The sequence below is a fragment of the Trachinotus anak genome, unplaced genomic scaffold, assembly GCF_046630095.1.
Source record: "Trachinotus anak isolate AG129_WGS33_773 ecotype Australia unplaced genomic scaffold, CSIRO_AGI_Tana_v1 ptg000008l, whole genome shotgun sequence".
NCBI lineage: Eukaryota > Metazoa > Chordata > Actinopteri > Carangiformes > Carangidae > Trachinotus > Trachinotus anak.
Window position 1 is genome coordinate 19608756 of NW_027273859.1, and position 19578 is coordinate 19628333.

The 19578-nt window shown below is 39.0% G+C and overlaps 2 protein-coding genes and 1 non-coding gene across 3 annotated transcripts; 1 reads left to right on the forward strand and 2 right to left on the reverse strand.

The window, feature by feature from the left end:
- Positions 1-314: 314 nt before the first annotated feature.
- Positions 315-433, reverse strand: LOC139624809 (5S ribosomal RNA). The gene has a single exon (XR_011691754.1). It is a non-coding gene; the product is annotated as a 5S ribosomal RNA (ribosomal RNA).
- A 1260-nt stretch (positions 434-1693) lies between these two features.
- On the forward strand, positions 1694-8267 carry LOC139624305 (phospholipid phosphatase 1-like). The gene is made up of 7 exons (XM_071483334.1): positions 1694-1826; positions 2050-2237; positions 4536-4687; positions 4843-5123; positions 6102-6159; positions 6441-6617; positions 7312-8267. The coding sequence occupies exons 1-7, from the start codon at positions 1804-1806 to the stop codon at positions 7435-7437; spliced, it is 1005 nt and encodes a 334-aa protein (XP_071339435.1). The 5' UTR covers positions 1694-1803; the 3' UTR covers positions 7438-8267.
- Positions 8268-12765: 4498 nt separating this feature from the next.
- On the reverse strand, positions 12766-17897 carry LOC139624306 (ATP synthase subunit alpha, mitochondrial-like). Its single transcript, XM_071483335.1, has 11 exons — positions 17740-17897; positions 17172-17247; positions 15751-15920; positions 15415-15588; positions 14735-14901; positions 14317-14617; positions 13893-14117; positions 13674-13781; positions 13379-13523; positions 13074-13224; positions 12766-12972 (listed from the first exon to the last, which is right to left on the reverse strand). Exons 1-11 carry the CDS (start codon positions 17797-17799, stop codon positions 12894-12896), a joined length of 1656 nt encoding a protein of 551 aa, XP_071339436.1. The 5' UTR covers positions 17800-17897; the 3' UTR covers positions 12766-12893.
- Positions 17898-19578: the final 1681 nt, after the last annotated feature.

Here is a 19578-nt window from a genome sequence, read left to right on the forward strand (position 1 = left end):
AGTTCTTTCTCTGATGATAATCACCATGAACATTGCTGTGTGTTTATATCTGGCATGGCCTTATTTCCTTTCCTTTCTTTCTTTTTTGTGTCTGCTCTCAACATGTAAACTTTATGAGGTCATAATATGAAAGTGTTGTTTTTGCATTCTGAGCTGTGCTGTCCACTAAAGTCCAAAGAGATGCACAATAACATGACAGACTGCCAGTGTCATCATTTTCAACTATCTGTATTAAAGCAGCAGCAGCAGCAGCAGCAGCAGCAGCAGCAGCAGCAGCAGCAGCACCCTCTGCTGTTTGCAAAGAGAAAAGAAAAAGCTTACAGCACCTGGTATTCCCAGGCGGTCTCCCATCCAAGTACTAACCAGGCCCGACCCTGCTTAGCTTCCGAGATCGGACGAGATCGGGCGTGTTCAGGGTGGTATGGCCGTAAGCGACAATACAGACGACAAAAACCCTCTTTATACATGATGATCATCACTGTCACAAATAGTGATGTGTTTATGTCTTCACTTCTTTCCTTTCTTTCTTATTTTCCTTCTTTCTTTTTTGTGTTTTTTTTTTTTTACACATGTCTCTAAGTTCCAGGAAGCTGTTGAAAGCAGCCTTTCATGTATTCACTCCAAACAGACACATTGTACTGAATTCTTACACAGCTCCGTCTCGTCCGTGTGATGCATTGATGAACTCTGAGCTATTAATAGCGACACTGTAGCAACCTCAGTTCCTCCAGCACCCTCGGAGCAGAGGGAGGAGGGGCGGGCAGCTCAGCATCGGCCGACGGCTGTCGTAGCGTCAACGCAGCCACACGATAGGCCCGAAACTCTATTACCACTTCCCCGTCCCGTGCTGCATTGAAGTGCGCCTCGAAAATTCAACACAAAGTTTGTCCAATCGTGAAGGGAGAGATTTCACAGACCATTCAGTTTAGAAATAGGACTGAACACCGGCCGGGATCACTTTGGATCACAGGGTCTTGACAGTAAACAGTATTTAATAATAATGTAATAATGGCTTTGTTCTTCAAAGTCTAAACTGTTGTCAACCAACGTCATAGAAACCAAAATAATGCGATAGGGAGTGTAATTCATTGAAATGAATTACAGTTATACAGGTGAAACACTCTCAATTAATTGATTAAGCTATTGACTAATCAGTAAAAGGAAAATAAACAATAACATGGTGGTTGAGCAAAGGGGTCTAGACATGGTTTAGTGGTGCATATTCCCAAATACATGTTTATTAGATTATTACCTTGGACTATGGCTTTGGCAGCTGGGCTCCAGCAGCTAAAGATGCTTCCTGCTCAAATGAGGTGTAATCTACATGTGATTGAAAAAGGAGTTCAATAAGATAACTTGGTCTATTTGACTACTACAAATTTACAATTTCATTGAACCACGAATGAAGCAGAGACTATTTATCATGTGAGGAAAGTGACATCTCCAGTAAAGCACAAGTTTACTGAGGGGTGTGACATCTGCCCTCAGATACACGCCTAAAAATATTCTACAAGACTTGATGAAATGAATGAGAAAATATGTCGCGAACATACAGACATTTGTTTTCAAAGCACCTGTAACTTCATATTGGTGCTGACAACCCAACGCTGAAAAAAAAAAAAAAAAAGCTCTCTGCTTGGTCCTAATTGCTGACCACAGCTACGCTGCTCATGTTTCCCGGCTGTCCGTGAAGGCAGCATTAATCACAACGGGAGCGGAGCGCCTGAGTCGGTGCCTCACCGGGTGATGTCTCATCCGACGGCGGGACAGTAGCATGAGCGGAGGGGGTCCCGCAGTGTTAACATGGTCTGTGAACAGTTGAAAGGGTGAGAGGCTCTTCACGTCTGTGGTGGTGTTAGTTTAGATTTAGCCTTTAGTTGAGTGTTTTTGACCTAGAGTATATTGTACTTTTTTTTTTCCTCTCCAAAAAACAGTAAAAAAAAAAAAAAAAAAAAATCCTCTGATAGGCTAGTTTTAGCTTCTCGGACAGTCCTCAGAGTCTGTGGTTGCACAATGACCCTGGTGTGTTTTAATTTTGTGCTGGAATAGCGAGACATGCGCGGCAGAAAGGCTGCGTCTCGTCTCGCCTAAACTCGGCCGGCGACCACGCAGCGGCAGCCGGGACGGTCGGGACCGGACATTTTTCGCTAAGACAGACTCCAGGGGAAGAAGACGCAACATGTTTGAAGCCTCAGGGATCCCTCTCATCCTGCTGGATGTTACCTGCCTCATCCTCGGTATGTAAACCTAATCCCCTGACCGGTTAATCCGTCTTGTTTACTTCTAAACAGGGCGACAGACTTCCTTTGATATTGTTATCAAATAGAAATGACAGGGCTTGCGCATCACTGAAGGGGATATTATATAGGCCTTAGGTAGTTGTTTAAGCAAATCAATTGAAAGGATTTGCATAAACGTCATATAAACATACACGGGAAGGCTTGAGGTTGAGTGAACTAGGCAGGAAGATGGAAAAAAGGCAACAAAGTCCTACCCTGTGTGTGTGTTTTTCCAAGCAAAGCTGTATTTTTAGCTCACTGTTTGGAATGTAGTAATCTTAGTAGAGTCATGTAGCAGCAAGACTACAAAATGTATCTTACAATGCTGCAGTGCTACTGACACAGAAGACATTTTGAAAAGGCTCTGAATCATGGCTGTACAAAAAAAATCAGTTCTGAACTTTGTACTGCTTGGGACAGTAAATTCAGTCTGATGGCTGCGAGGTTTGATCAGGATTCAGACAAACACAGCTCCAGACAATCTTACCCTGTGATTAATCTGCACTCACTGTCTTGTGATTGGCCCCACTGCTGACTGTGCACCAATTTTCTTATTTTGTTTTTGATCTGGCAGCAATCAGGTCTAATCTTTATTTACAGTCCCACCCATGTCTTCTCAGGGTAAATCTAAGTCTAGTTTATCTGAAGTCCCTCTTTTATGCTCTGCGATCTCTGTGTTGTACAGTATGTGCTGCTGTCTTGGACAAGCCGGTTGTGTTTTTACTTTTGCGACATTATAGTAGAAGTACCACAATGTAGAAACACTCTGCCAGTAAAAGTCCTGCATTCAAAACGGCACTGAAGTAAAAATACAGAAATACGTTTACCCATTACATGATATGATTCAATTTTCTAGTCCTTAAGATCTTTTTTTTTTTCAAATATATCCTAATGTCAGACATTGAATGGATGTCTCCATCATGATAAAAGTTATCTATATATCTAAGATTTTATTATTTTATCCATGACACAATTCGATATGACGAGCTTTCATAAGTATATTAAAATGTTGTCAAAAAACTAAACCGAACCAAAATAATTCCAGTTTAATAAAGTTACATATCAGTACTCTTCTTCCTCAGACATTAGTTACCTGTCATCTTCTTTACTTGCTGTAATATTGTTTATAGGACAATAAAAAAAATCAATTTCCAGTGTTTTTTGGTACAATTATTTTGCAGCAACTGCAGTATAAAGGGGATTTGAAAGCACTCAGGCAGAGAATGAACACTCAGAAATTAAATACTTGCACATAATCTAATCAAACAATAAAACAGTGGATATTATTGTTAATTATATTGTTGATATTATAATAATAATACATCTATCTACTTATGCTCCTGTCTTTCTTGGTGTTTATCTTGGACTCTTTTGTTTTAGGCAGAAGACAGACTCGTCCCAGTGGAAGTAAATAGTATTTCGAAAGATTAACCTCATAGTCAGATGTGCGTAATCCATTGATGTCATTCCCACTCAGTGTCAGTTTATCCGAAATTTCAAAAGACACCAGTCAATGTAATTTGCACTGCAGTAGGTTTGAACTAACAGGCCTTAACAAAGCTCTGTGACTGTGTGGTAACTCATTTAGCCTGAAAATATCAATGCCAGTAATTATACTTGGAGGAATGTCCGGCAATTCGTTGCTGACTTTATCTACCAGTCATGTTTTTCATCCGTTCTTCTTTCTTCAGTTTTCTGCAAATGAAGCAAGTTGTGAGGAAACAGGAATAAACAATGTGTTGCCAAAGCAAGTCAGACCATTTTTTATGTGTTTTGACAGGGCTTCCTGTACAGATTAACATTGTGATAACTTTTCTCAGGTGATCGTCCCTTAATTTTTCCTTTTCATTTTTTATCTAAAGTTAAACATGGAAAATGACTTAAATACCAGCAAGATTGTATTAGGACAGCATGTTCCTCTGATTTATCATGCTTGTTTTTTTGCAATATTGTTCTGCTGTAACTGAAGGCCCTGAGGGTTTTAATTTAGTTATTTAGTAACTTTACCCTCTTATGTAAGGCAAATTTTCGTTGCAGCGAAATGATACCCAAAAGAGCCACTTCCCCTCTTTAAAAAGAGGGGAAGTGCCTGTACAATCCAAACATGTCACGTTTCTTGATATGACTAGATAACAAGATAAACATTGTGTAATAGTTGCAGTGGCTCATTAAGTATTTGCAGTTGCTTGTGTAACTGAAATCTGTCAATGAGGTGTAATTTGTAATCATTATCTTCGTCTTTCTTCATTTTAACAGTTGGACTTCCATTTTTTATCCTCACCCCACAACACAACCCTTTCAAACGGGGTTTCTTCTGTAATGATGAGTCCATCAGATACCCACTTAAAGAGGACACCATATCCTACCAGCTGCTGGGAGGAGTCATGATCCCCTTCACTCTGATCGTGGTAAGTCAACAGTGCGCTACTTCTGAAAGACCTTTAAATGTCACTGCAAAAAAAGATCAAAAGTTCAACTGTTTTTTTGTCATCATGAATTTGGTCAAGGAGTGTCACTGTTTGCTGGAGAAAAGGTTACTCATTGTTGTTTTCTCCTGTTACAGATCGTATGTGGCGAGTGCCTTTCTATTTACTTGTCTCGCATCAAGAATCACTCTTTAGGGACCAAGTATGCGGCGTGTGTCTACAAAGCTGTGGGGAGCTATGTATTTGGAGCTGCTGCCAGCCAGTCTCTGACAGACATAGCAAAGTACTCTATTGGTCGTCTGCGGCCAAACTTCCTGGCTGTATGCAAGCCAGTCTGGGATCGCATCAACTGCAAAGCTGGTGGATACATCGAGAACTTCACCTGCGATGGAGACAAGTTTCTGGTAGATGAGGCCAGGTAATGGTCCTGAACATGAAATCCACAAGAGCATTATAAGCATTGTGTAACAGTCGCAGTGGGACACCTCACTGGGAGGAGCCTGATTATCCAATGACTGAATATAAAGGTGGACATGACACATGACAGTTACATGACAGTTCATTTTTCTGATAAGTTTGGTTTTAATTAGTTATTTGATGCTATAAAAAGGGAGTGGGCCATGATTGACTCGTAATTGAGTCAGGCTGTTGTATGGGCAGGACATCAATACCTCAGCTCCAACCCTGAACCCTACTGCGCAGATTCTTGTCTCCAAATTATGTCATCAGCGCAAGATGAAAGTGCCTGTATGCGGGTATTTTGGCTTCGTTTATGTACAGTGGCAGGAAGTGGGGACGTGTTGTCCGTCTTTATACACAGTCATTGTGATAATGTAAGATCAAAATTGACCATTAATTTTCTAGGTGGCAGTATTTAAAGGGACACTCCAGTGATCCAAAACATACACTTTCCTCAATGCAGTTCAGTGAGATAAGATCATGTTTACTGAGCTTTACTTGGAGATTTAGGTGTGACAGCATCAGAGAGACAAATATATAAATAAGGAAAAGGTACGAAATACTATTTACATCAACTATAATATTGTGTGTAATATTGTCTTTTCAGTAGGTCCTGCCTACCCACACATTTCAAATTCCATGCCCCCAGTTTAGACTTTAGGTTAAAAATGTGCAGTCTTAAGCCCAAGCTGAGATAACCTTGAGTTATTTTCTCAGATAATCATTTAACGGTTTTCACAAGATAAGTAGAGCTCCTCACAACTAGTAAACTGATTTTAATGTGTTAAATTTGTGGAGTTCCCCTTTAATCCATCTCTAATCAGTATGGTTAAATAGGAATAAGGTTTGATGTTGATATTCAATTTGTCATGAGAAGTGACTTGATTAAGGTGACTGTGCCGAATTTCATTCAGTATCTCTTGTTTATCTTTTGTAGACTGTCCTTCTACTCTGGCCACTCATCCTTCTCTATGTACTGCATGCTGTTCCTTGTTGTAAGTACATATTTTCCTTTTCAAAAACTATTTATTGCCAAAATTTGACATACATATAATTAGTAGAAATGCTTAAACAATTTAAATTCGAATATATAGCTTTGCTGTATCTGATTTACTGTCTATACCTAGTTTCATAAGCTAATAACTACAGAAAAACAGCAAAGGCATTAGCTCCCAACATCTGAATTCTAACTATTGGCTTGGACAATATAAACTGTATACCTAGGTGTGACCCCTACATCTTTTTTGTTTCATTTTCTCCCCCTGATGTACTGTAGCTATACATTCAAGCCAGACTGAAGTCAGAATGGGCGAGGCTTCTGCGTCCCACCATCCAGTTCTTCCTGATTGCAACTGCTGTGTATGTGGGTCTATCCCGGGTGTCTGACTACAAACATCACTGGAGTGATGTGCTCGCTGGCCTGCTGCAAGGGGGCTTAGTGGCTATTTTCACAGTAAGTTTCACTGAAAGGTCCTTTAGCATAATGGCAAAGCAAGACTGTGCATTTCTTATGCGGCACTGTCACAATATGCAAATTTAAAAAAGTCAAGTCAACTTATTCAGAAAGCATATTTAGAAAGAACACATTGATCATGAACATGCAGTTCTATGCTTTTGTTTCCCCTTAAGTAGCTTTAAGGTTAAAAAATCATCTAACTGTGTACCATGCTGTCTGTTACACACTGTTATTTAGTATAAGTTCTGTGTGCAACTATTCATTGAATTTATACGATTTTTACACAGTGAAATATTCAAATCCAAGACTTCATGTTTTTATGGCTTCATGATTCAAATCATACGTTAATATTCCTGATGACTCATTTAACACATTATTCTACCCGAGATTGAGCCTGACATATATTGGGATCTCATTTACAATTTAAAAAAAAAATGTTCTGTGGGTTTGAAAAATGAGTTTTTTATGACTCACTCACCAGCAAGTCAGTGAGTAAATAAATAAATAATTTAGTTTACAGGTAAATGTAAAAAATAAAAAAGGCATCTTGCACAGAAACACATTAAGGAGAATATACTGTACGCAAAAGTCTAGTCAACTTTGATAATGTCAGCTCTGTCATAATGTCATAAGTTCTGAATGGTGTTGAATCATAGTTACAGTAGAATGTGTTCCTATTGTTTTTCTGCAGGTGTTCTGTGTGTCCAACTTCTTCGAACAGCCAGTGGACGCGGTGGTATCACAGGAGGAGGAAGCCTCACCAACCAGTTTACAAGAAAACCCTTCCAGTATGAACCACTATGGTAGCACTGACTGAATGTGAGGCCTCAGAGACAATTCTGTACAGGGCCTCTGTCCCTTTAAATGGCCAGAGAGGACCTAAAACACATCAATGAACTGCAAGTCTTTCATATTAACTGCTGGCTGTTCCTGTGCATTTCATCAACACAGTTTACCCCAACGCTGCAGCCTGCAGGCATAACCTGCTGCCTTTGGTGTGGTCAGTAAACTTTGATTACAGCAAGAAAGTGTTCTACATAAGGCAGTACTTGCACTTTACTAAAATATAAAGCAGAAGTTTCTGTCAAGTTTCTGGCTAAATCCAATTTAATACAGTTAATTATGGAATGACAAAACAAAATACAGTACGGCATGTTCAGTTGGGCTAAGAAAAAAAAAGCTTTTTACAGTGTACGCTTGTTGGACATGCGGTTTCCAGTGTATATTGGTCTGATGTTGGTCTGATGTTGCCATTTTAAATGAATGAAATTCCTTTTGCCCAGAATATAATGAGCGTCTGTGTGCGCACTGCAAGCAGGCTTGTAGAGAGCCTGGCACCTGTGAATAAGAAAACCTGGACTGTCCTTAAACTTAAAATGGAGCCTGAACTCATAAGTTATATATTCTATGTTAATTTTTTTTTTTTGCCTCAGTCAGATTGCTGCTACCTGCTGTTATGTCCCTTACATGATGTCATTCTATTGTAATGTATGGAAATACGGTGAATTCATTTTTATGTTTTTACTATTTGTATGAAGCTCTATATGTGTTTTTGTCCACGCAGAAGCTTTAAACAGTATTGTTTAGAGCAGTGTGGGGAAAAATGAGACAAATAAAGTGAGCTCCATTTTGCTACTTTGATACAAAGGAGAGAATGATTACTGTGTTTTGTCTGTAGAGAATACAAGACATATATAATGCAAGTGAATGGTAAAAGGTGAAAGGTGCTTATTTTACAGTAAGTGTAGACTTATTTGCTGCAGTAGAATAGCTGATTTGTGTTTTTTCAGTGAATACATAAACTGCAGAGTCGGGTATTTAGGCATCAAGGAAGAGAAACCAAGAGGGTGAATCAGAAACCAACCTCTCAGAAATGCAGACCTGAAACGAAGGTTGTCCCAAACAAAACACCCCTTTCAGTGGATCATTGTTTGTCTGTGTAGACAGTCCACAGAAACCACAAGGATGCAAATGTAAGGGCACCTGACATCAGTGGAAAAACTTGTTTGTTTGTTACCCTGGTATCGTGGATATGGAGGTTAAGTGCCAGTCAGCACATTAACAAACAGACTAGCACTGCACACTCTCGCTGCCTCTAACAGGAGGAAAGGTCAGCTCGTCTTCATCCAAGGAAAGTTCTGTCAGCAGAGAGGCGCTGATCCTTGGCTGTGAACGTACGAGTTAAGGATCTGTGATTAGATTTTAAATCCTATTAAAGTGGCTGAGAAATCAAGGCTGAAGATAAGTTTAACACAGTAATAAAGCACACTCATCAATTTCAACTTCAGTCTTTCAACTCTCTGTAGTTGTTTGGTCTGTCATCTTGAACATGAATAAGCAGGAAGAACTGCTAGAATTTTAAAAAGAGTCCAGGTAACAGTTCAACAACTTGATACTCAGCTATATGTTGTACTTTTAGCGTACTTGCTCCATGCAAAGCCACTTATATATGTGTAATCAGGGCAATTGTGACTATCCTGCCCTAATTATTTGTAGTGTGCAGTTATGTCAGGAGCTGAACGCTCTTCCACTGCAGATCCAGCACAGGGAATTGGCTTTGAAGTCTTAACTACAGGCAATGTAGAACTGAAACAGTAACAGCACTGCACAACAAACTCACTTATAGTGATATAGTGATATATTGTAAAGTGAATTAGTACAGTTAGCAATCACATGTCTCATATTGTCCCTCATGCCAAGTATCACCACTGACAGATCGACATCAAGGCTGCATTCTTGTCATTTCAGAGTTAATGTAATTATGAGATTCTGACTTGTAAATTGCCTTTATGTCAACTTCCAAGTCAGAATTTCAACTGATTTTTCTGATCTAAACAAATGGGACTTAGTAACCCATTTACTAGCCCAACATAACTTTCTCACTTATCCCTGAAAAATAAACCATCATGGGTGCTTCACATCCACCAAAGAGTGTGGTTCAGTGTCATTAAACCCAAATTTAAAGGATCCAATGTAATATTGTCAATACATAGTTTTCATGTCCTGCCACTGTGGACATCATGTCCAACATCATGTCACCGTCATGTTGGTGTCTGAGACCCTGTAGAAACAAGCTTGTGAACACGATAACTCAAGAACAATACACAGTAGAAACTTAATACTTGCATCACAGGTACTCCATATGGAGTTGATGCTCTAATGAAGTTTTTGCATAAGTGTGCATATTAATGAGGGAATACTTTGTAGTACTTCGTTAATAGGTATAATCCACATACAAATCTGATCCTACTTCAGTCCCTAACTTCATCTTGAAGATAAACTCCAAACTGACCCCTGAATATCGAGCTTTCTTTCACACCATTGTCTTGTCTGAAACTCAGGTTTTCCCCAGTTTCAGTTCCCATTAGAGGTTCTGGGATTCTCGCATGTCAAGCAGGAAATTCACAGATAGTGTCACACATAGGCTACCTCAGCTAGTAATTTTTAGGAATGTGTTGATGTGATAAATTAGAGACATTTCCTTCAGGGAAACTTCCCATTGTCTTTCTATTGACTAAACTCTATTGACCCTAATGAGCAAATTCGATTTAGAGGCATAAGAGTACTTCTTTGTTTGCATTTAAGTTATAGAAAGATTCAATGCACAGTGCTTTCTATGGGGGAACATGAACAGCTAGATGTTTTATAGATTCCCTTTCCAGTATATTCTCTGATAAGGCCCCATTTACAAGGCCATAAGCTGGCTGTATTAATGGTTAAGAAATTGTTTACTAATTATAAGATTTTAATAAGAAAAACTTTTGGGTTGCCAAGTTGTGGGAGATCCACCTCTAGCATAACTATCATTTAAATTCATAAGGTAGATGCTGAAGGGGTCTCCCTAATGTATATAATAGGGAAAATAGGAATTTTCTACAGCCCAGGAACCCAATAGTTATGGGGCCAAGTACAAAAGTTAGTTACTGATGGCTTATAACTGATCTATAAAGCATTAGTAAATGACACATAAACCATTAATAGAGTCATACATTACAGCTTAAATACATGTTGACTTATCAGAAAGTGGTTCCCCAAGCTCTTTAATTTGAAGCTATGGGTGTGCATGCAATTAATAAAGAGGAGTGGGGCAGAGATAATAGTTGCTTAAAAATAATGAAATTTCACAGAGAGATTGCAAGACACTACTGTAAAAACATAAAAATAATAATTGCAATCCAAATGCCAAACTATGTTAGGATGTATTTATTTGCTATATATCACAAACAAAGGAAGTTAGAAACACAACTACACATCTGAAATCTGACCAATCATGTTGCCAGTTGCTCCAAAGAGCGCTCTGTTGTTGTCACGTTGACCTCGACAATAGTTCTTATTGAGAGCAGCTCCATTCAGTCTCTGTCACATGTCCCACTTTATCTTGCCAAACAGTGATGCTGCTGGAGAAACAAGCAACTCGGAGTCCACTGTGCAATGACAGCTTTTAAAGAATTGGCATTGAAATGGTTATTTTATTTCACTAATTTAATTTGAACACTTATATGTTACAACTTCACATTTGACATGAATTACACCAAGCAGTGCCTCCCCATGTGTGAGTTGCTGTAGCATGCAGTGTATTATAGATGATGTACATTATTAATGCACATAATTAAATGCACATCTTCATTTGCCTCTTTTTGTTAAGTTTGTGTTTGCATGATTATAAGTAAGTTTATTATTAAGTAGGCTACACAACAGTAATAATTGTTATATCATATACCGTTGTTATTATTATTAAATACAGAAGTATCGAGGTAATGAGACAGGAAATAACCCAGTGAATATGTCATGTGATGTACTCAGTATTGCATGATAATAATAATTATAATCCAATAAGATAATTCATTATTTTGAAATGGGCCTTTCTGCATGTTTAGTTTTGGTACTATAAATATACTTATTTATACTACTATACTATTGTAGTTTTACTCTCATGATAGTTTAAATGCAGAACTTTTACTTGTAGCAGAATATTTCTACATTGCAGTATTGCCAACTTTACTCATGTAAGAGGGCTGACCACTTCCACTACTGCTGACGTTTTTGAAACTTTATTAAAGCTGAGTGGCTCAGTCTTCTTTGTGGGATCTATGGCCACCTACTGGACATTAATGGTACAAAGGCTGCACTAAATGTTCCATCATCTACGGGTCATGCTTTACAAGATTCAGATGACGTGCTTTGAAACAGATCTGAGACTCTTCATTATCTTGTTTGAGCTAAAGAAAATTCGTCATAAACTTTTTTGATAATTGATTAAACTTTTCAGTTCAGTTTCAGTTTTCAAGCAAATGAGACGACTCTCTGTTTCCAACTTCTCAAATATGAGGATTTTATGCTTTTCTCTGTTTTCTTTCATTGTAAAATAAATACCAGTAGGTTTTGGACAGTTAATCAAACAAAATAAACTATATGAAGACATCATGTTGGGTTCTAAGAAATTCTGATGAGCATTTTTTCACATTATAGACAAAATGATTAATAATTTAAATATAATAAAGAAAGAAATCATTAGATGCAACCCCACTTAGAAATTCTCAATTCTCTTTTGCAGTGATGATTCAAGTGCCCTAATTCTTTTTCAAATGTATAAAGAGCATAAATATGCATTTTAAGTTATGGAATGTAATCTAAATTTCAGGACAGACAAAAAACCACCATAAATACTCTATAAGGTCTGAACATGACATAAGACAGGACAATGCAAGATGGATTGAATTTGTGACAGTGTCACTGAATTTATTACCGTGGTATCAAACATTTCACACCATCATCTTAACCTTAGTTGAGAAATTAGGCTTACACTTCACTCTTTTCAGTACTCTGAAATCAGTGAAGAGCAAACAAATACTTTCAGTCAATCTAAACCCATTAATTTACCCTCGTTAACACAATGCTCTTATGAATAACTCATTACAGTAAACAGATGAGTCTTGTATGCGCATTGTTATGCATGTTACCTTTACATTTCGGTACAGTGAAACACAGACAAAAATTCCAAAATGCATTTGATGCGTTTAAATAAAATAGTTTTTTTCTCGAGTTCTTTTTCTTCTGCCTCTGGTGAAATCTGCTCAGAGGGCTCCGACCTAGACACTAAACTTACCGCAGTTAAGCACACAATCAGAACAATTTTACAGCACAGTAGGGTTGTAAAATTTTATTTGGAGAAATCTGTACATGGAGGTTTTGGCCTTCAGTGTGTTCACATATATACGCATTAATGGGGACATAAACAGGTAGCTCACTGAAGAACAAGAGAAGTGCTATCCATTACTCGAAACTGGACAGGAAGTTCAGTACAATCTGCTTCAGTTTAGCGTCTGATGCCTCTGAGATCTTGCCGTCAGCCCTGAAACACAAAACAGGTCAAGTCAAATGAATGCCGTTTTGTGATCTAAAACTGGCAATATTTACACAAAGATATTTTGTCTGAAGAAAAAAGTATCTCACCTGATTGCGGAGAGCAGCTCCTGGTGCTGGCTGAGGATGTGCTGCAGGAAGGCCTTCTCAAACTTTGTGATCTTGCTGGGCTCCATCTTGTCCAAGTGACCTCTGACACCAGCATAGATGACTGTTACCTGCTCCTCAATGGCCATGGGAGCTGGAAGCAAGGTCAGAGGCAGTTTAATGGTCTAATTTTGCTTTTAGAGACATCCAAGACCAGCCTAGCATTTTAATTTGATAATTTCCTCAAAACTTAATTTGTTAAGTTAATTTAATCTGTTGTGAAATGTACAATTGTTAAGGATACTCACAGTACTGTCCTTGCTTCAGCAGTTCAGTGAGCCTGACACCCCTGTTGAGGAGCTGCTGGGTGGCAGCGTCCAGGTCAGAACCGAACTGGGCGAAGGCAGCCACCTCACGGTACTGAGCCAGCTCCAGCTTCATGGTACCAGCCACCTATGAGTTAGAGAGAAAAATATAAATGTTGGAAATTGTGACTGTAACCTCCTACGTGATGAATGCCTTTTTAAACTTTAAAGTAGAGACTGCAGATGCTGGATTTGGGGGAAAAAAAAAAAAAAAACAGGTCTCCAAGCCAGATGTTACCTGCTTCATGGCTCTGGTCTGGGCAGCAGAGCCTACTCTGGACACAGACAGACCCACATTGATAGCGGGGCGGATACCCTTGTAGAACAGCTCAGTCTCCAAGAAAATCTGCAGCAAAAAGATTAAGATAGTCAGTATGACAACAGTTTAATAGAGAACATTTGATAAAATGGGGCAGACCACTAATCAAGAACAGCTGAGGACAACTTCAAGACGAACCTGCCCATCTGTGATGGAGATGACGTTGGTGGGGATGTAGGCAGACACATCACCGGCCTGAGTCTCGATGACGGGGAGGGCAGTGAGGGAGCCGCCACCAAAGTTGTCGTTCATCTTAGCAGCTCTCTCCAGCAGACGGGAGTGCAGGTAGAACACATCACCGGGGTAGGCCTCACGACCAGGAGGACGACGCAGCAGCAGGGACATCTGACGGTAGGCAACGGCCTGAGAGGAGGGGAAAAAGTAAATTTACCAACGTTGCACTCAGGAATACTGCCTGAATTTCCTTAGTGATAGTTAAATATTTCCAATTTGTGTTGATGAAAAACATGACACCTTTAGATAAATAAAATCAAATGCTATTTCAAGCTATGACAGTTAAAAATTTTGTGTTTCACTCTCCAACAGCAATATGAAGCCTCACCTGCTTGGACAGATCATCATAGATGATCAGGGCGTGCTTGCCGTTGTCTCTGAAATACTCTCCCATGGAGCAGCCAGAGTATGGGGCCAGGTACTGCAGAGGGGCAGCATCAGAGGCAGTGGCAGAGACCACGATGGTGTACTTCATGGCATCAGCGTCAGTCAGCCTCTTCACCAGCTGAGCCACGGTGGACCTCTTCTGTCCGATGGCAACATAGATGCAGTACAGCTTCTTCTTCTCATCAGTTCCATCATTGAAGCGCTTCTGGTTGATGATTGTGTCGATGGCAATGGCGGTTTTGCTGGAGAGTGAATATTCCCAGTTATATGAAAGAATATTTACAGCCTTTAAAGCTTTAGTTTCTCTTGATCAATGAGAACGTGCCCAAGCCCCAGCAAAAACTTTTCAGAGCATTTACCCAGTCTGCCTGTCACCGATGATCAGCTCACGCTGTCCTCGGCCAATGGGCACCAGGCTGTCCACAGCCTTGATTCCAGTCTGCATGGGCTCCCTCACAGAGATACGGGGGATGATACCAGGGGCCTTCAGACCCACACGCCTACGGGTGTTGGAGCCGAGGGGACCCTGAGGAAAAAGAAAAATATATATTATTTTAGATGAGCTGTCATATTAAAATGTAAAGCGTCAATAAATCTATTCAGTGAAAACAAGCAGCAATTCTGATATACAAATCTATTTAAAAAAAAAACAGCAGCTTCCATTTTATAACTGGTGTTCATAGAACAGTTATGCAGCTATTACCCTAACTAGAGAAAAAAGGTGCAAAATCTGGGTCATTTTTCAGGTTCTTTTTTAGACTCTTTCCCACCACAAAAGTGGAGGCACATTCATCATTTGGGAAGTTCATTTTGACTGACTCTTGAATAAATTTTAACTAGCATGTGTTTTTGTTGATAAACAGACAGAGTTAAATAATTAGATCCAGCAGTTCAAAATTCTAAAAACTACATAATATGATAATAAATGAAAGGCAGCAATGCTTTATCAGCTTCTGGTTAGAAGTGATCTTTTAGAGATCATAATTAAAGTTTCATCTATATTGATTTACTGCTTAATAAGAAGAATATTTCATATAACCTTTCCATCAATGGCGTTTCCCAGAGCGTCCACCACACGGCCGAGCAGCTCCTCACCAACAGGAACATCCACAATGGCACCAGTCCTCTTCACAATGTCACCCTCCTTGATCAGCTTGTCATTACCAAACACCACAACACCAACGTTGTCAGGCTCCAAGTTCAGAGACATGCCCTGCAAGAAAACACATTTCACCACATGTTAGCAAGTTAATAGTCGCTGTTACTTTAGCATACAAGGCGAACAAAAGACAAGCTCGTGACACTGGCAATTTAAGGTTGTGTTGCTTTCAACCTTCACTTCAGGAAAAAGTTCAACGTGTTCTTTTAGACGTACTTTCAGACCAGAGGAGAATTCCACCATCTCTTCTGCCTGGACATTCCTCAGACCGTACACTCTGGCAATACCATCACCGATGGACAGCACACGCCCTGTCTCCTCCAGGTCTGCAGTGGTGTCAGCTCCCATGATCTTCTCCTCCAGGATGGAAGACACCTCGGCTGTGCCTGTGAAATACAATATGAAGCTTCATTCATGCACATTCATTTGAAAACTATGCAACAAAATCTTGACTTGGGGAAGATCAATTTAACAAAAAAAGGTAAATTTAAGAAAAAAGACCTCTATACAAATATCTGAATATGCACCTAGAAAACATTGGATTTTATTTACAATACTGCGAAATTAGAAAAAGAAAAATCTGTGTGATTTCCCATTTATATCATGTATAAATCATACTACCTGGTCATAGACATTTAGCCCATTAGACTTCAATCCCATTTCACAATATCCTGATATCTATATCCCACATATTTATATTTACAGTGTGCACAAATGTGAACTGCATGATCCATTTATCAATATTCTTTATCTGTATCAGCCTAATTTGTAGCTATGATGCACATTTTTCCACAATGGATAAATAAAGTATCTAATATTATGACACACTTTCAATGTTGCTTTTTCATGGACTTAATTACAGTTAAATATATTCAGTTTTCTGAACATTAGATTACTAGAGTCACATTAGATACTGTGACATTGCTGTGTTTTTAGACAAAAAGTTTTTTAAATTTACTGTAGACCGTACCTTTAATATTGTCTCTGATTACATTTTTAAGGCAGGCTATGTACACTCAGCAGTAACTAAACTAATGCAGTAACACCACAGTCTTGCAATCAATCCAAGCTTCAAGAAAGTTATAACATGGAGTTCGTATTGAAACTGTTTTAGAGAGACGATGCTTCAACTTTATGGCCATTTTAGAGGCTGCAGTTTGTGGTGCTGTGGAATTGTATTATAAGTATTTTTTGGACAAGTGTTTCTATTAGGTTGTCCACCCACTTTAGAATAAAATAGTGGGATAAATCATATACACCTTAATGTATAATGTAGTTCAACAGCATCACAGACTACATTGTCAGAAACGATCTTAACTCTCTGAAACAGTTTCAACACAAACTGAACATTATGGACATCATGACGCTAGGATGTATTGAAGACTCCTGTGTTGGACTGCATTACTTTTAGCTACAGTCTATTTAAAAGTCTTGGAAATGCTGTGGAGCCTTTTTTGTCCGATGACTTTCGTTAAATATGTAAACCTGTGGACTACTCTCCTGTGAATCTGACATAGCAGTCACCAAGAAGAGCTCGGGAAAAACATAGTATGATCAATGACCTTCATCGATCACCTTTGGATACTAAACAGAAGTGAGGGATACATTTTGTGTCGTGTTGTTTTGGGCCTTCTCACCTGTCTTCTGCAGCCATGGTCTGTGTGTGTGGAGGTGGTTGACCCCAACGCAGGCGGCCGGTACAGTCTTGGACACCTGTGTTCAATGGCAGGCAGATTTAATTAAACGTAAACTGCATGTAAAACTGCACTGAACATATCTGCAGCGACGGTTTCTAAAAACATAACGCAACATAAAAGCGGAGCTGGGGTGACTGTATGCAGCGGGGAGGACATGCGCTGTCAGACTTTCTGACCTTCAAAGCGTGGCTGAATCAGCCGCTAGCTGGCAGCTAGCGTTAGCCTGCGTGCTAACATTAGCGCCGCTTGCTGCAGGACGAAGAGTGCAGCTTGACAAGGGCAATTTACACACACACACTTTTAAATCGACAATTTCAACATTATTAGCACGAATCGTTAACTGGGACAGATTAGTGGCGTTTAGGCCCGCATTCATACGTGGATGACAACTTAGCTAGCGGCCTGTGTCGTTAACATTACCCTTCACGCCCACAAGGTTCACACCGACGTTAGACAAACTTGTTGCATCTTCCACATCGGATACAGATTGTTTAATGAAAGTACTTACAAATCCAGCCCTTCTAGGCAGGGTTCTGGCCAAAGCTGCTGCAACTCTCACGGATAGCATTTTGTCGGGTTGCTAATGACCTGTCCTCCACCGCTGCCCGTGGGTGAATGTAATGGCTGAATGAACTCTTCTTCTATTTATGTGACACTGAAGTCAAACTTCCTGCTTTACGACTCAACTCTGCCACCTGCCGTCAGGGAGAGGACACCTGCCCATGGTCTCTAGCATTGGCCCGATGTATTTTTTACCCACATCTTTATTTCTGGACAAACCTGTGCCCACATTTGTCAACTGGTATTTATCAAACTTGTTCACAATGTTCATAAACTATCAAAATATATGTTATGGCCACAAAACCCTCACATAAACATTTACTCATTTGGCAGATGCTTTTATCCAAAGAAACTTACAAGTGAAGGACATCACTAAAGCTTCAGGGCAGTACACACAGATATATATATATATATATATATATATATATATATATGTATATATATATATATATATATATATAACAATTATTGCTCATTGCAAATGTCCAACAGGGAACTCTGTAATTGGAAAGTTAAAGTTTGTTTTAAGATGTTTCTTGAAAGAGGTGTTCCCCCAAGGTTCTGGCCGGGGCATGGGTGGATTCCCTCCCAGTGTCCCAGTTTTACTCCAACAGTCCAAAGACATGCATAATTAATACTGATTCATTAACATTTTAATTGCAGGTGACTGACTAATGTTTGCTAATGGCTCATTAGAAACTGAGAAAGCTAATATGCATTATTAATGTCATACTAACATTTATAACTGCAAACCTGATGACTTATTAGAAAATGCAAAACCACGGTTTACCAACATTCAGAACTGCATTATTACCGAATAGAAACACAGAGTCAGGTTATTATCATAACTTTTTGATTTAAACAGACCAACCAACATAATGGGAGTGCGTTCGTTTAAAAATGTAAATAAAAACAGCACATCATCATTTCACATTTACTGTATTGTTCTCTCTGTATTTATACTACTTTAAGTTCTGCACATACATCTACAGCTAGTCAATCTATGTATTATTAATAATAATAGTTATACCATAATAAGTCTGCATTTGTAAATGTAAATAAGCAGTTTATAAATGGATTTTGGTCCTGCTGCCCTTCACCAGAAGATAAGAGGTCACACAGGTCATTCTAGGCATCTCCCTAATGACTTACAGAACTCGCTAAAAAGACTAGAAGTGTCTTTGCTGGAGAAGGATTTTCCACAATCTGGTGACCCAAAAGTTGTTATCTATTATATCTATTAAGCATGTAAACCATGAATGGATCATTTAACAGCTTATAAACCCTTTATAAATTGTGTCTTCTCAGAAAATGCTAATGTGCACTACTGGTTAAGTTTGTCCCTTGTCTTCTTTGAAATGCAGACCTTTTAACTTTTACAGCCACAGTCACAATGAGTATAAGAGATATTGAACCACAGTCACAGAGGCACAAATATGTTAGAAATTTTATTTTCCCAGCTCATTTATCTATTTAGCCTTTGACGTGGAAAGCACTTTGGATGCATAGCAACAAGTCTAAACCAATTCTATGTCAACGGCTGTTGCATTGATATGTGATATCAATATCCTAAAATGCTTTGCACAGACAGATTAAGAGACCTAGAGCTTTCAAAAAAATGCCGGCCTCCATTTTTGTCAAGGTTGTGTGAAGAGACCAGTACAGACAAAAACAGAGGAGTACTATGCTGTAAAGATTGTTAAGCTCTATTTATACGTATTTGGGATTTGTGAAATTTGACTATATAAATAAAATGCATCTTGATTTGACTTGCAATATCCTATTT